At 38.7% G+C, this 17,302-nt stretch overlaps 1 protein-coding gene across 1 annotated transcript in view; it reads right to left on the bottom strand.

Annotated features, from left to right (window-relative positions):
* STK26 (serine/threonine kinase 26) overlaps positions 1-17,302 on the bottom strand; it is a 54,613-nt gene that overhangs the window by 12,144 nt on the left and 25,167 nt on the right. The window contains exons 3-4 of the mRNA XM_004000900.5: positions 10,599-10,829; positions 1,900-1,956 (exon numbers count right to left, since the gene is read on the bottom strand). Coding sequence (XP_004000949.1) covers positions 1,900-1,956; positions 10,599-10,829 — 288 coding nt within the window. The remainder of the gene's footprint in view (positions 1-1,899; positions 1,957-10,598; positions 10,830-17,302) is intronic.

The raw sequence follows: 17,302 nt of genomic DNA, 5'->3' as shown, positions 1-17,302 counted from the left end.
ATTTATGCAACTTGGCAATTTGTTCTATTAGGCAGAGATCAGAACGGCAGGATGAAATTAAGAGACTTCACTCAGAGATTACATAAAACTGACCAAACTACTACTACAGCTCACATTATTAGTTAGGGTTGGGCCAGCGTCCAGTGCCTAACATTGCTATTGCTGATCCTGCTGACGGCAGTGCACTAGCTCTGCCAATGCCCACGAAACAGGGAAGACATATGGTTAGCACCTTGGGGGACCAGAGGAGGTAACTATGATAAATTTGGAAAGAGCTCTGAATATTTAAAGGGTAGGAGGAGGATCATGGAGCAGTTGAGACGCTTCTTGTGGAGCTAATGAAAAAACTATTGTGTAATAAAACTATGTGACAAGACAAATGGAAATGGGGCCATTTAACTTCAGGAGAAGAAAGAGATCTGACTCCATAAGCATGAAGGATTATTCTACAAAGAAATACCAGTTGTGTTCTATCACTAGAGAGGAGAAAGACAAAATGAACTGAAGCTTTGGGATGTACGAATTAGATGAGACACAAGGAAGGATTACCTAACTCAGCAACAGACTAAAATGAGATGAATTCCTAGAAGGAGATGAGACTCTCCATCAAATTTAATTACCACTTCTTTAGAATGCTTTAAATATGGTTCTGTTTAAAGGAAAGAAAATCTTAGAGTCATTTCTGTTCACAGGATTATTTGAAACTTTGGAGCCATTCGCAGGGAGGATTAAACCCTTTTAGAAATATTTAATCACTTATAGTTAGGGAAACTCATCTCCACTTAAAAATAAGAGTTAAAATGTTACTTGATGATCTTAGTCATCAAAACACTTTATTTTTAGAGACAGCATACTCTTATCATTTCTAAATCCAGGAGCATGCTAAGACAATATAAGTCACAGAATATCCAAGATGGAGGGGTGCCTGGGTGGATCAGCCAGTTTAACGCCAGACTCTGGAATTCGGCTCAGATCATGATCCCAGGGTCGTGGGATTGAGCCCTGTGTCAGGGTCCGTATATATTTTCAAGATGGAAGAGAACTTAAAAATAACTTAGTGCAACTTCTTTGTTTTATAGGACATCCAAATGTAAGAAATTGGTGTGCCTGGTTCACAGTCACAGATTCGGTTACGAAGACCGCTCGCCCCATCACCTCACACTCCCATGGGCCAGCCCAGTGGCCATCTCTACTACACCAAGTTGCCTCTAGTAATTCGTATTGAATTTTAAATACAACGCCATATTAATAAAGATTTAAAAGGGAGAAGAAAACAGCAATGACAGAATCACACTGACTTGGGGAAAACAACCAGTGTTTCTCAAAGGAATTTATGTGTGTGTTTCCATCTTCATTGGGTGGAACTTTTCCTGTTCACTGCAGGATTTTAGCATCCTGATCTTTGCCCGCTAAAATGGCTGTAACACTTCCAAGTCAGTATGACAACCAAAAGTACCATCACATTTCCAAATGACCTATAGAGGGGCAGAGAGAATTCTGCAGAGAATTGGGTCTGCAGGCGCACCTGGTGAGAACCCAAGAACTAGTTTTAGTGATACTTATCTGAATTACATATTTCAAAAATCCAAGAACGTTCAGTCTTTTCAGGGAAACGCCTGCAAAGTAAAACTCTAAACTGATGGCAATGGTCACACACAGTCCTAATTTGGGGAGCTTTATTTCATGAAGCTATTTGCGTTTCATATATACTCTAAAAACGTCAGCAATATGCCCAATCTTGCAATACGGCTCAATCTATAGTCCTGAATAGAGACCTTAATTTGAATGTATTATCTAAAGCAACCACTCAGCTTGCCCAAAAGCCATTGCTTACTCCAATTAAAACAAAAAAAGCTAAAGTACAGACAGGTATGTGTGTAATTATTTAAAAATACTTACAAGATCCAGTGCTGAACCACCACCCAGGTATTCCATTATTATCCATAATTTTGAACCCTGTAAAGTTATGAAACAATTTAATCATTACAAGCCTGAGCGAAATAACATAGCAGCATAAAACATTAAATCTGACAGACTAATGTACTCGTTCTAAAATACAAGTTTAAGATTAGTTGTTTGAAACGCAGAATATATTTTCCCACAGAGCATTACAGATAAAAGTTCTGAGTCTTGACCTTTCTCCCTACCTATTTAGCTTGTGATATAGCTAAATAAATACTGTTTTTAAAATTGTTGAACCATTAAAAATTGTTACAAAACCCAGAAAAAATAAACCATAGCCTTAAATTATTATTTTGAATGATACTGAAAGGAAAAGATAGTTACATTAAAGAATGAGGAGGTATGTGGAGACTTGTAGAAATTTTAAAGTGTATTCATTTTGAGAGGAGAGACCAGAAGTGGGAGAGGGGCAGAGAGTGAGAGGGAGAGAGAGAGAATCCCAAGCAGGCTCTGCACTGTCAGCACAGAGCCTCACATGGGGCTCAAACCTATGAACTGCGAGATCATGACCTGAGCCGAGGTCGGATGCTTAATTGACTGAGCTATCCAGGCGCCCCTGGTGTGTAGATGTGTAGAAATTTTAAATGGGGCTTCTGGGTTTTTTGCATATGATTTTAGAGTTTGAGGACACTAGACAGTTTGCCTTGTTTCAGTTTTTGGCTTTTGTTTTCATGTACTTTCCCACTTTCATCAGCCATGACTAATGGGCATTTTTTGGTACACAGGTGGAGCTTAGAAAGAATTAGTGTCCCTCTCCCTCCGCACCCCACCGTGTCCCACTGCCGAGGTAAATGGATACGAGAAAGGGAGTGCGTAGCTTAAAGAGCATATGATTACTCCAGGTGGAATTTACGTCACTGTAAATTGTCCAAGAAGCAATGGGGCTCATCGGCAGAGTATATATAAATTCCAAATCAGGTATACACACACATGTACACAGACACCCTTCAGCGCCATCAGATACAAATCAGAATAAACCATCGAATCTGTTCTTCTTTCAGCTCTAGCTTGAAATACTATGGACACTTCTCTCCCCATGTCATCAGTAGTATTCTCTGAATTTTTGTGGGACCACAGAATTGGCTGTAAGTAGAACGGTTGAGTTTACTCTACTGGCAAGTATCCAAGTTGTGAGTGGCTTGTGTTTTAAAAGTCCATTATAAGTAAGGCGTTTAGAATTTGGAAAGCAAGCATTTTCCCTTAGAAATAATGTCTAGGTTCCTGGGGTAACCCCCCACAAAAAGACAATTTAACACAAAGGTATCCATAGTACAGCATGAGGAGTGCCAGAGAAACAAACTACTATTTTTATCATAACAATGTTTCTGGGGGGAAAAACACACTCAGTGTTGTGCTTCACCCTGGGATGTCAGGAACACATTTCTTACCTTTACAGCCCCAGCTGTAGGAGGAGGATTCTCGAGCTAAACTCTAAAACTCTAAAATCCCTGGGAAGTACTCAGGAGTTCCATTCAAAACGTCCACATGTGTCCATGAGGCTGGGGCTTTATCATGGCAGAGAATGGCCCCCAGTAACCTCATGGTGGGTGACACTGCAGTGTGAGTACTGGGATGTGGCCTAATGTCAGGGGCCGGGGAGGAAGGGCTCAGGTAAATTGAGATTTAGGGATTCCTCCTTTCCGGATGCTGACACCATGTAAGATGCATGCGCGCGAGAGGGTAACGACGTATCTCCCTCCCCCCAGTTTTGATGTCCACTCTCCTATCACAGCCTGAACTGAAGGAAGAACTGAGAGTCTTTGCTAGCGGCCGTGTCTCCGGCACAAAAAGAGAGCAAATACGTCCCCATAACAGCAGGGAGGGGAATGGAGTTCTAGGCGTGGTTCACATAACTTGTCTTTATGTACAGAAATTAGGCACTCAGAACCTGAGAATTGTAAACCTGACATGTCTTTATATTTTTGTCAAGAGAAGAAAAAAGTGACTCTCCCAGCAGTGCATAGCTGGGGAAATTTTTCTTTTGCCACAAGATTGTTTCTAATAAGTACTACATTCTACCTTATGAATTCAGAATGCTTCCCATTCACCTGACATTTAAAAGAAAAATGAAAAGATCTTATTATTGGATGGTTATCTGATTTGTAGTTCCACATGACCGAAAACATCTGTTTTCCAGGTTTAAAATGATGTGTGTCCTTCCTGGGGGTACCGATTCCAAAATGGAAACTTACCAACTGTCTGTTCCTCACTGAAGAGTATTCATAGAAAGCGTAAAATGTTATTAGAGGTATGACTAAGCGACTTCCAGATCTGAAAAGAAGCATTCCTCCTAGCAAGCGAGCTGTTTGGTGGTACCAGAGCAGGGAAGGAACCAGAGCCGTCAGACAGATTTTCTGCCTGCTTCCTTCTGATTACCGCTTCTGGAAGACAAGCCTCACTGGAGGATGGCCATAGATCTGGACCTTCAGAAAACTGTTACACAGTCTGAGTGCCTGAGTGGGCACAGGCAGGAATGGTGAGCTGGTGGGGGCTCTTCCCTGCTCAAGGAAGCTTTGCCCACAGAGGCTCTTTTTACAGGTTTCTGGTCCACAGCAGGGCTCAGTGAAAACGCCAATCACAAACCAAACCAAACCAAAAAAAGCCCAGACTCTATGTTTGTATTCTTTTGGAGGACTACAACTTCTAACCTTTGATTTCTGTGAAAAGATGTTTGTGCTGGAGAATGCAAATAAGTACATTTGGCTTGCTTTTCAATAATTTACAAGGCTGAGATGATATCTACATACCAGTTTAAAATTCCCAAAGAGCCAGGGACTATAAACCATAACTGCACAGCCGGCACATTGAAGTAGAGGAAGTCCCTGAAGGGAAGAGTCCACTTCTCCACTTACAAAATGATCCACACATATTAACAGCGGGTTGGAGGAGTACGTTTAAAGTTCTGCATCAACATGGGTGGCCAGGTGGTAGGAAATGGCTCTCTGTTCCGAAATTCCGAACGCCTAAAGAGTAACTGCTCCAGAGTTGTACTATTTGCTGGGGAGATCGTGGAGCCTAATGTTAACAAATTACTGGTATCTGCAGTATCAACTCTGTTACCCCATGAGGCCAACTGAACCCCACTGTTTGCTGCTAAATAGACACTTGGCCAAAGTGGGCAGAAAGGCTACAGTGCAATTTGGAATTCATTTGTTCATAGGAATAAACCATTTAAAACATTCACTGTATGTATTCACTGTATGTATGTACATACAGTATTTGTACACTGTATGTACTAGATATTAAATATATGTTGAATTAAATGGGCTGGTCGGTGCATCTCATAGCAATCATAGCACTGACCACATAATCCAACCTGTATGACTAAAGTCAGCCAGTCACCAAAAGACAAATGCTGTCTGATTCTGCTTATATATATGAGGAACCTGTAGTAGTCAAATTCATAGAGACAGAAAGTAGACTGGTGGTTACCAAGGACTGTGGTGAGGAGACAATGGAGAGTTATAGTTTATTTTTATTTAAAAAAATTTTTTTTACATTCATTTATTGTTAAGAAACAGAGTGAGAGAAAGCTTGAGCAGGGGAGGGGCAGAGAGAGAAGGAGACACGGAATCTGAAGCAGGCTCCAGGCTCTGAGCAAGTGGTCAGCACAGAGCCTGATGCGGGGCTTGAACCCACGAACTGTGAGATCATGACCTGAGCCGAAGTCGGACGCTCAACCGACTGAGCCACCCAGGTGCCCCTGGAGAGTTATAGTTTAATGTGTAGAGAGTTTGATTCTTTTTTTTCTTCAAAGTTTATTTATTCATTTTGAGAGAGAGAGAGAGAGAGAGAGAGAGAGAGAGAGAGAGAGAGAGAGAAAGCGCGCGAGTGTGCAAGGAGGGGAGGGGCAGAGAGAGGGACAGAGGATCCAAAGCAGGCTCTGTGCTGACAGCTGAGAGCCCCATGTAGGGCTTGAACTCACAAACCGTGAAATCATGACCTGAGCCAAAGTTAGATGCTTAATCGACTGAGCCACCCAGGCACCCCAAATGTGTACAGAGTTTTGACTGATGAAGATGAGAAAGTTCTGAAGACGGATGGTGGTGATAGTTGCACAGCAATATGAATATACTCACTGCTACTCACGGTGGGCTTAAAATGATTACAATGGTAAATTTTATGATACATATTTTACCACAATAAAAAGGAAACAGCATGTCAAATTTTATAGAACTGCAAGGGACAGGAGAGATCATCTTGCCAGATGCTTTACTACCCCTGAATCATTTTCTTCCAAACTAGAATGCCTTGTCTATACTCCACCCTCATCCAAACCATGTTCAAGTTCTTGTTCAAATGCTACTCGCCATCATTCATGTTATGGTACTTGATGTACCCACAGATAAGTGGGTAATATGAAGCAAGTTAGATATATCCATCTGGGGCTAAGGAGACAGGCTAGAACCAGAGACATGAATTCAGAAATTGTCAAGATAAAGTAAATGAGACTGACCAGGGCAAGTATGCAGACTGAAATGAATGCACATAGTAGGGCACTCAATAAATGAATAAAGGCCTGCTAAACTGAATCTAATATGGGGCTCCTTAGAGGTGTGTTCTGTGAAGTGCAAAGCTATATTTATTTTGAGGGAAAAACACTGTAAGAAGGAGAAAATTTTTTCCTCTGCAATTTCCTTCAAGTTTTATAAAAAAATTCTCCCCCCAAATTTTTTTTTAACTAAAGAAGATTCCAGAAACATTCACCATACACTGGGAATAAACACACACAGAAGTCTCAGGAAAAACAGTGAGAAGGTCACAAAATTTTGCAGACTCTATTCTGGAATATTTTACTTCAATCACTCAATTCCTTTTTCTTTTTTGATAAATATCAGTGGCGGTGGTATGTGGAGGGGGGGCATATTTCCTTAACATAAACAGAAATCTAAAGGCGATTTTCAGCAGCAAATAAAGGCATGATTCAAATTCTATTCAATGCCTGAGTGAGCTTCACTTTAAGATTTACATCGAACTAGAAAAATATTTAAAGATTATAAAAGATTTTTCCAATATTATGAGATCAGAAGGGAAGGGTTTGCTTATGTTAGCACTCTTCATAAAGACTAACTTTGTCTCTCAAGAAAATCTGCAGTGAACTAAAATTAAAGCAAAATACTGTGGTCATACTGATGTTTGTCTGGTTTTTACTCTTGTTTTTAAAAATGAAGTTATACAGTGAGCTCAGTCAAAATGAATACCTTGTACATTTTTGTATGTTTCAAGGAAATCACTACAACTGAATACAGTTTCAGAGAGCATATAATTTTCTCTCAAATGCAAGAACTTTTCCTCCAGCCTACAGTGAGGTCTCGGCTATGTATGATATCCTGAGTAAAGACAACCTGAGAAAAACCCATATCCTACTCTACTCAATTAACTTGACTCACAAAATCCCCTATGTCATCTGAAATGGAAGGATGTGCCACAACGATTGATAATGCAGTTCCCTGATGATACTTAGATGATGTAGCCTTGAGTTATATTGACTGCATTAAACAGAACCTTGTTATATTTGATGTGATTTTAGTTTAAAAAAAAAAAAAAGCAAGCCCACAAAAGTCCCATGTTTTAATATAAACTGAAAACAAACAAGTTGGTCAATTTAAATAAATGATATTAAAAGGTTATAAAATCATAAGCTATTTCTTTTCCTTTGTCTGTATATATGAACATGCGTACAGAGATAATACACACATTTACTTACTTTAATGTAAATAGATTCAGGATATAAATAACTAATATCAGCCAAATGTGAATTTCTACAATTTTATCAAGAAGTGCTATTTTCTTCAAAGTAGTCCTTCACATTGTGGACTTTAATTAATGATGGGTAAAGGAGATAAAAATAATTTCAATTTAATCCTTTATGAAGACGTCATAGATAATGGCTGTGTATCATTGACCAGTCTAAGAACATTCTATAATCAAGATTTGGACAAAACAATCAGATTTATTTAAACATTAAGTACTTATTGGATGACTGGTACATGTACACTACGAGGGGAATTTTTTAAAAATGTGAACTCATACAAATAAATTATACAAACAACTATAATTCATTTGCCACGAGAGTACTGAACATTAATTAAAAACGCTATAAGCAACCAATAAAACAGTCAGTTGCATTTCAGTACCCAGTTTCAATATAATATAGAAAACTCCATTTGAAATAGGACTTATTTAATATGTTAAGTCAGTTCCAAAAACAGCTTATCTGTTACAGGTGCCTAAGAATAGCAAAGGTTTAAATTTGCTCTAGAGTAGGTCTTGAATTACCAGTATTCAATCCAGAAAGTGTAAACCAGAATGAGCAAACACACAACAACCACAACCACAACAACAGCAAATTCCTGAGGCTGTCTTAAACCAAGCCTGCTATGGGAATCAGGAGGGAGACCTAAACATATTGAGACTGAGCGACCTCTCAGGATTCCTAAAAAGAATCTGACCCGCTAAATAAGTTTTGTAGGAAAGACTGCAAAAGCAAAATATGTCACAAAGAATCAAATAATTGTGTGAGAGTAATGGCTAACACTTAGAAGTAAATTGGGGGGGGGGGCGCCTGGGTGGCTCAGTCAGGTGAGCATCCAACTTCGGCTCAGGTCATGATCTTGCAGTTTCTAAGTTCGAGCCCCATATCTGGCTCAATGCTGACAGCTCAGAGCCTAGAGCCTGCTTCAGATTCTGTGTCTTCCTCTCTCTGCTCCTCCCTTGCTCCCTCTCTCTCTCCAAAAGAAATAAACATTAAAAAAATTTAAAAAAGTAAATTGTATAGGAATTACTGGCACTATCATCTCCTCCTGGAAGCCTTTTCTTCACACCATTAGCCTCTCTTCAAAGTGACAGAAGTGACTACTTGTTTATCTGTGCCCCATCTGTACCTTGTACGTACTTAATCACAAAACCTACACCCTTTTAGTACAATATGGGATTGTGAACTCCTTAATGGCAGGAGTCACTCATTTTTATATCTCCAGCACCTAATACAGTGTGTGACACAGAGCGCCTGGCTGTTTAATGATTTACTCTATTGTGCATTCACACCACATTCATCTAATTCATGTAATATGAGAATAAACAGGCTTAGTAAAAAGAAAGTGAAATTCATGATTTCTGAATCGGTAGTAACTAATATGGATAGATAGATTAACCTAGGGTTTATTTGGTCATTAGAATATAAAAAATAGCATTCATTCTTATGGAGGCCAATAGCTAATGAGTTATAAACACACCCATTTTGACCCAGAGATAGATGAACAAAAAAACCAATGAACCAAACAAACAAAAAACCTCTTCCTCCCCTTGTAAACCCTGAAAAGCAAAAATCTAACTAGTATTGCCTTCCTTTGAAAAACTTTAACATGATAAAAATTTTTAATTTTAAAATAATTTTAACTCTAACCTAGATTTTTCTAAGTTTATTTATTTGAGAAAGAGAGAGAGAGAGACAGAGAGACAGAGAGACAGAGAGACAGAGAGAGAAAGTCCCAAGCAGGCTCCGCACCGTCAGCGCTCTGCAGGATGCGGGGCTCGAACTCACAAACCATGAGATCATGACCTCAGCCGAAATCAAGAGTTGGATGCTTAACCGACTGAGCCACCCGGGAGTCCCTTAAGCTAGATTTTTCTAACTATTTATTCTTCAAATTTCAATAGACACGCATCCCGACTTCTAACTCTGGAACCCAAGAACTCTTTGTGTGTGTGTGTGTGTGTGTGTGTGTGTGTGTGTGTGTGTGTGTGTGTTTAAGTTTATTCAATTTGAGAGAGTGAGAAAGCACAAGCAGGAGAGGGGCAGAGAGAGATGGAGAGAGAGAATCTGAAGCAGGCTCCAAGCTGTCAGCTCAGAGCCCAATGTGGGGCTCAAACTCACAAAAGGTGAGATCATGACCTTAGCCGAAATCAAGAATTGGATGCTTAACCAACTGAGCCATCCAGGCGCCCCTAACTCTTGGGTTTTACTAACCAAAGAGTATTCTGTTATGCAGTCACATCTCCATCTGCTGCAACTTAAGGTGTCTACTAATTCCATGATCCTGGAAACTAAAATTCCAACTTTTGGGAAAGGGGGAGGGGCAGATAGTGTTCCATTTGACTCCACTTCCACAAGTATTTATCATGTGCTTGAGATGTTCCATGTCTTATGCTAAATGTGAAAACCAAGACTGGTTGAACTAAACTCCCTGCCATCAAGGAGCTCATAATCTGGAAGGAGAGAAAGATGTGTAAATAACCACAACTCAATGGAATAAATGACATACTTACATATTCCATCAATTCTGAGGTTGAGACAGACTGGACCATTGAGAATAATGTGTGAAAGCCCAGGGGGAAAGCTCTTTCCTGACAAAGGATGTGTCTCAAGGACCAGCTGTATTACTGCTCCTCCATTGACCCAAAGTTCAGGTGTGGAATAACGGTGCAGCTGAGCACTGGGATGCATTCAGGACACAGCTGCTAAATCTAAAAACAGTCTATTTGGCACTATAAATGGAGCTGGATTCTGCCTGGAGCCCAAAGACTGCCAAATCCTAATTTAAGACACTGCCTTTCAAAAAACAGAATTAAAAAAAAGAAAGAAAAACTTATAATGAAAATACCTTATGACTTAAATAATACAACACACACATTACCTTTAAATATGATCCATAGTATTTTGTTACATATGAGCTGTCACACTGACTCAAAACAGTTATTTCTTGCTGAATGTCTTCAATTTCATCTTCGGCTTCCTCGAGGTCTATGATTTTAATAGCAACCACTTGCTGGGTACGGTTATCAATTCCTTTGAAAACTTCTCCAAAGGAGCCTTTCCCGATGCGTTCTAACTTTGTGAACAGTTCTTCTGGATCAGCTATGTTATTCTAAGGGGGTGGGGGCAGGAAAGAGAAAGAAAGAAAACACAAATGTTTTGCATCAAATTTTTTGAAATGAAGGGAAATAAATCACATAAGACAATAACACATTTTTAAAAGCATATAAACTCCCTTGACTCTCCACATGTGCTTTGTTAGGGCAATTATAATCCCAAACAGCCAAATAGTCCATATTCTACCAGATCACCCACACTAACTGGGCTTAGCTGATCCTGTTACCACAAAACAATCCCATGCAGCAAAATGTTATCTCTGATGCCTGTCAAAGGGTCAGGTACTCTTTACTTTGACATTGGCCTTAGCAACATTTTTGTTTCTAGATAGATTTCCTCAGGCAAGGGAAACAAAAGCAAAAATAAACTATTGGGACTACGCAAAAATAAAAAGCTTTTGCACGGCAAAGGAAACCATCAACAAAACAAAAAGGCAACCTACTGAATAGAAGATATTTGCAAACGATACACCCAATAAGAGGTTAATATCTAAAATATATTTAAAAACGTATACAACTCAACAACAAATAAACAAATAATCGGATTTTTAAATGGGCAAAAGACCTGAACAGACATTTTTCTAAAGGCATACAGATGGGCAACAGACACATGAAAAGATGCTCAACATCACTAATCACCAAGGAAATGTGAATGAAAAACAAAATGAGATATCACCTTACACCTGTCAGAATGGCTGACAAAAAATAACAAGTGTTGGCAAGGATGTGGAGAAAAAGGAACCCGCATGCACTGTTGGTGGGAATGTACATTAGTGCAGCTACTGTGGAAAACGGTATGGAGGTTCCTCAAAAAAATTAAAAATAGAAATATCATATGATCCAGTGATACCACTACTAGGTATTTAGCCAAAGAAAATGAAAGCATTAATTCAAAAAGATAGATGTACCCCTATGTTTATTGCAGCATTATTTACAATAGCCAAAATATGGAAGCAACCCAAGTGTTCATTGATAGATGAATGGATAAAGAAGATATGGTGTGTATATATATATATATATATATATATATATACACACACACACACACACACACACATATATACACACACACACACACACACACACACACATATATATACACACACACACATATATATGATGGAATATTACTCAGCCATCAAAAAGACCAAGATCTTGCCATTTGTGACAACATGGATGAAACTAGAGGGTATTATGCTAAGTGGAATAAGCCAGACAGAGAAAGACAAATACCATGTGACTTCACTTGTATGTGTAAAAAACCAAAACAAACAAACAAACCAACTCTTAAATACAGAGAACTGATGGTTGCCAAAGAAAGGGTGGGGGGCAGATTGAAATAGATAAAGGGGATTAAAAGGTACAAACTTCCAATTATAAAATAAATAAGTCACAGAGATAAAAAGTATAGCATAGGGAATACAGTCAACAATATTACAATAACATTGTTTGGTGACAGATGTTTACATTTATTGTGGCAAGCACTAATGTATGAATCATTACCTTGTATGCTTGAAACTAACATGACACTGTATGTTAATTATACTTCAGAAATATGGGGCCAGGCACTTTTTAGGATGAAGCAGTGGACTAGGCAGGGTCTGCACATTAATGCAAGGGTAGTGATGGTGACAGAACACTTAACCTGAGCTATAAAGTAGGTAAATTGTTTAAAATTCTAACATTCTGGCAGCAAAATATTACCTCTTAATTCTTCCTCTCTCTGATATTCCAATTATTCCACCTGTACTCCTAAACCACCATGTAAACAACACAGAATGCAAAAGGCTCAAGAATCTACAAGTTTTTTTTTTTTTCTTTGCTTGGGATCCTATCTGTATGTAATGTTTTCATTGATGGTTGAAATAAGCTTCTTCTCTGCCTTGATCATAAATGCTGGTGCTCATTTGGAAATGGTAATACGTTGAACTTTTGCAACTCATCCCACAGTAGGAATCCAGAAATCAACATTTTGCTACAATAAAATCTGGAATCAAGCATAGGTGTTTTAGGTTACAAATGCCTCGGTATGACTTCTGCCCATAAATTCACTGTCCTTTCCTGATTCAGAAATATCCTTCATCTTATACAATTTTTAATCCAAATTTTCCTCCAACAAGACAATATTTATATCATTATTTAAACTCACATTGCTGAATATATACTCCTGATCCAGTAGAAACACAGTATTTCCAAACCTCCCCCAAATAGGCAGGTTATTAATTTACACTTAAATGCGTCAAAATATAAAAGGATGCTATCTAGTTCTGGTGAGCTACATGTATTTAATCTGTCAATTGGACCTAGATTATCTCTTCATTTACTACAATTTTACCTATTCAACAATTTCAGGAGACAATTTCAGAGTTAGCATGATCCCTTAGATCTTCTTTTATTAGACAACAAGATCATCAAAGTTTACTTTTGTTTCTCATCCAGTTCTTTGTGGCACTGTCATCAAACAGACCCACTATGATCCCATTAAACTGCCTGCCTTTGAGTAACCTAAAAGCTTATGCCTACTTTTACAGAATGTCACCAACTTTTCTTTTTTCAACCTGTCCAAAATTCAGTTTGTACATGACCTGCTTAATTTATAAGCTTCCCCATTCTCCTCGATTGGATTTTTTCCATTCCTAAGAGATGCACTTTCCATGTAGTAGTCTCTTTGATATTTGCAAGCTACTTGTTATCCCCTCCCATCTCTAATACCCACATAGAACAAATATATCTTGAGCTTCCATATGGGCTTGTAAAAATAACTTAGATTTCCAGGAGGCTGCAAATGGGTCTTAATGCTTACATTTTGTTATATACCTTCTCTAAAACTTGAGTATCACCATCATTATTGACTTCTCTGGTGTTCCCTTAGCAAGACATTGTACTTCGTTGTGATTAATATTATTTAGCAGCTAACCCACAAGTTACCTCTTTCTACTTGTGGTGATGGTTCTGGTCTTTCCAGTACTTTGTGGCAGAAATATTCACCAAAGCTTTGTGATAGGTTTACCTCTCAGTAAGTTCCTAAATTCAGTGGATTTGGAAAAAGAAAAGTAATAAATCTTTCCATTTTTCTGATATAGCTACAATACAAATCTGAAGTTGTAAGTATACCACTGACTAAAAAAATACATAGTGTGCACTCCCTGATAATACATTCTGGACTAGCAAGTGTATTCCTTTAACTTTATAACAAGATTTTGTTCTTGTAAGCAACAAAGATTAAATCCTAATCTCCTTAATTCACGTTTTAAAAGGATTTGACTGAAACAATCAACTCCAGGGAGAACATGGCTGTCCTATAATAAAATGAGTTCCTCAAAGTATGTAAACAAAGATTTAAAAATCAAGTCACATTTTGAATTTTAAAAAAGCACTGAAGTGAATCCTAGCTCATAAATAGCTTCCCATCATAAATCCAGGAATACCATGTTGGAGAAACAAAAAGAGAAAGTTCCATCATTTACAATGTTTGTACAACTCTTCACGAGTATAATAATCTCACCTCCCTGTCTACCTGAAGGATAAAGACCCCTGCCCTGTTTACCAATTCCTGAATCTTGGATAGATAATACCCAAGTACTCTCTTTCCCTTCCCCATTTCACCAGCTTCTTAAACCAAAGTATACCAAATCTTTATTAAGATAGGTTTCCTTTCTGTTTTTCGTGCAAGGGCAAAGTCAAGCAAATAAATGGTAAACATCGCAAGTAATGCAATAGAAAACGATCTGTATGTATACACAATGGAGTACTACGTGGCAATGACAAAGAATGAAATATGGCCCTTTGTAGCAACGTGGATGGAACTGGAGAGTGTTACGCTAAGTGAAATAAGCCATACAGAGAAAGACAGATACAATATGTGTTCACTCTTATGTGGATCCTGAGAAACTTAACAGAAACCCATGGGGGAGGGGAAGAAAAAAAAAAAAAGAGGTCAGAGTGGGAGAGAGCCAAAGCATAAGAGACTCTTAAAAACTGAGAACAAACTGAGGGCTGATGGGGGGTGGGAGGTAGGGGAGGGTAGGTGATGGGTATTGAGGAGGGCACCTGTTGGGATGAGCACTGGGTGTTGTATGGAAACCAACTTGACAATAAATTTCATATATTTAAAAAAAAAAAAAAGATCTATATGAAGAAGCTGACTGGCCTGCTCATTCACACCACTCTTCTTCAGAGTCTCTAAGAAAGTCAAGTCAAGTCAACTCCCTCTGCATCCAAATCAAATCTTAAGAATATTAAAATATTAAAGAAAAAGAAAATATTATATTAAGAATTTCCAAAGAATATTAAAATCTCCTACTCTTCCTACCTCTACTGCAAAATCTCAGTTTACTACTATATCTGTATTTGCATTGTCTTCTCAAAGCTGTAGTGCAGGATGGAGTTCTAAGTTATGTAGCAGCAAATGGGAGGAATGGCTACATTAACTTCACATTGATTTAAAACTAATGGTAGTTGATTTCTACATGCTCCACAAAAACAGGTCCATGCAAATGCGAATTTCACAGGTGCACCTCAGGACATTTACATTATTCCTTGACGTTCTGTACTTGTCCTTTGCTTGGATTTGAACTCTTCAGCTGTAGTTACACTATTACAAACTTAAGTCTTAGACAGAAGTTATCATTACTAATAAAACAATAACCGGCAACAACCTTTCACTATGGGAATACTCTTAGGATGTCTAAAAGGGATATCTTACTGTGGCAAGTCAGGGTCAGAGGGAAGAAGGCTTCCTGCATACTTAACTCACAGAATCAGGGGGCTGGAAGGACTCATAAGGAAGGGTTCTCTAAGGAGTCTTCACTCCTGGCTAAACATTATTATTTTGTTTATTTATTTTGAGAGAGAGAGAAAGAAGGAGCGCAAGGAGGGGAGGGGCAGAGAGAGAGTGAGACAAGAATCCCAAGCAGCCTCCACACTGTCAGCTGGGAGCCTGACATGGGGCTCAAACTCACAAACCGTGAGATCATGACCTGAGCCGGAACCAAGAGTCAGACGCCTAAGTGACTAAGCCACCCAGTTACACCAGTACAACTTTTAAAATGCAGATACCTAGGCCTCATCCCCAAACTACTGATTCAGGATCTCTGAAATTAGGGCCCAGCAATAAGTTCTTGTTTTAAAGTACTCCAAACTACTTCCTATGTAGTCATTTTGGCACCAGACTTGACATCAGCATTGGGAACCACTGAGCAGACATCTGAAATTTGTATCCTTGATTATAGGGAACTTGTCACCCCTATTTTTCCTCGGTAAGACTGTGGCTCTCTTCTAACTGTGCACACTGAAAGTGGACAACTTAGGAGATTAAAATAAAACCAAAGGGACTTTGGTATTTGTATATACATAGCTATATTTAAAAAATTAAGTCTGCAATACTTCTAAGGACACATCTCTAAAATTAGTACCTACCCTCAAATAAGACCAGAAAAGTAATATTTACAAAAACACACACAATGTAACCCATACCCCCCCCTTTTTTTTTGTAATTACTTCAGTTTATTCCTTCACTACTCAAGAGGCCAGGACTCCAGGAGGCGCCACAAAACAGAGGTAGGATAGCCCAGAGTGCAATGGCTCATACTCTTTGTATAAATATCCTTGAACATTTTTTAACACAATAGTCTATGTGTTAATAGGATACATAATAGGTTCAGATCTAATTGATGATGGTTTTGAGTTACCAGTCAACATTGGCAAAGAGTTAAAAGTTTAGCTACTAGAAAATGGGTACAAATTGTGGGAAGGTGCTGGTGGAGAGGGAAAAAGGTTTCCCTCGAACCTCTTAGGGTCCCTGGCTGGGTCTGAAAATTAAACTCACAAAGACTAATAGAAGAAAAGCATATACATTTACTTAATGTCAGTTTTACATGACACCAGAGCCTCCATAAGGAAATGAAGACTCAAAGAAATGGTTAAACTAATGTGTTTTGATGCTAGGTTTGACAAAGAGTGAGAAATTGTGGAAAGATGTGACAGGACAAAGAAATGTGGTGAACGGGGGAGACTTAGCAAGGCCAGTTTGTTCAGATTCTTCTTGGCATCCTGTTGTCTTTAAAGATAAGGATGCTCCTTTCTTTCTGGTACCATGAGAACACCTCTCACATGAGGATCTTATGACCTGCTTCAGGGAAGGAGGGCAAGGAGGACGGGAAGGGGCAGAATCAGTCAGAGTGACCTTCTTGCTTCTGCTACTTTCTCAAACTCCTTTACCTTAACATATTCAACATGCCAAGGTGCTGTATTTTGGGATAGCATATCCTGAACCCCATCAGGGGCATTGGGACTAGGCAAAATCAGGAGGAACGAGAAAATTGTAGACAGAATTAGAATTGGCTTTGAGGTGGGGACCTGGAAAGCCAAAAGTAGTAAAGAACCAAAGGTACAAAATCTAGTTTCTTTGAATCTGAGGTAAAGTAAAACTTCCAGTCTGGAGCTGAGAGTAAAAACAATAGATTTAGGG

This window comes from Felis catus, chromosome X (assembly GCF_018350175.1).
Source record: "Felis catus isolate Fca126 chromosome X, F.catus_Fca126_mat1.0, whole genome shotgun sequence".
NCBI classification, from domain to species: domain Eukaryota; kingdom Metazoa; phylum Chordata; class Mammalia; order Carnivora; family Felidae; genus Felis; species Felis catus.
This window is presented reverse-complemented; position numbering and strand designations above follow the sequence as displayed.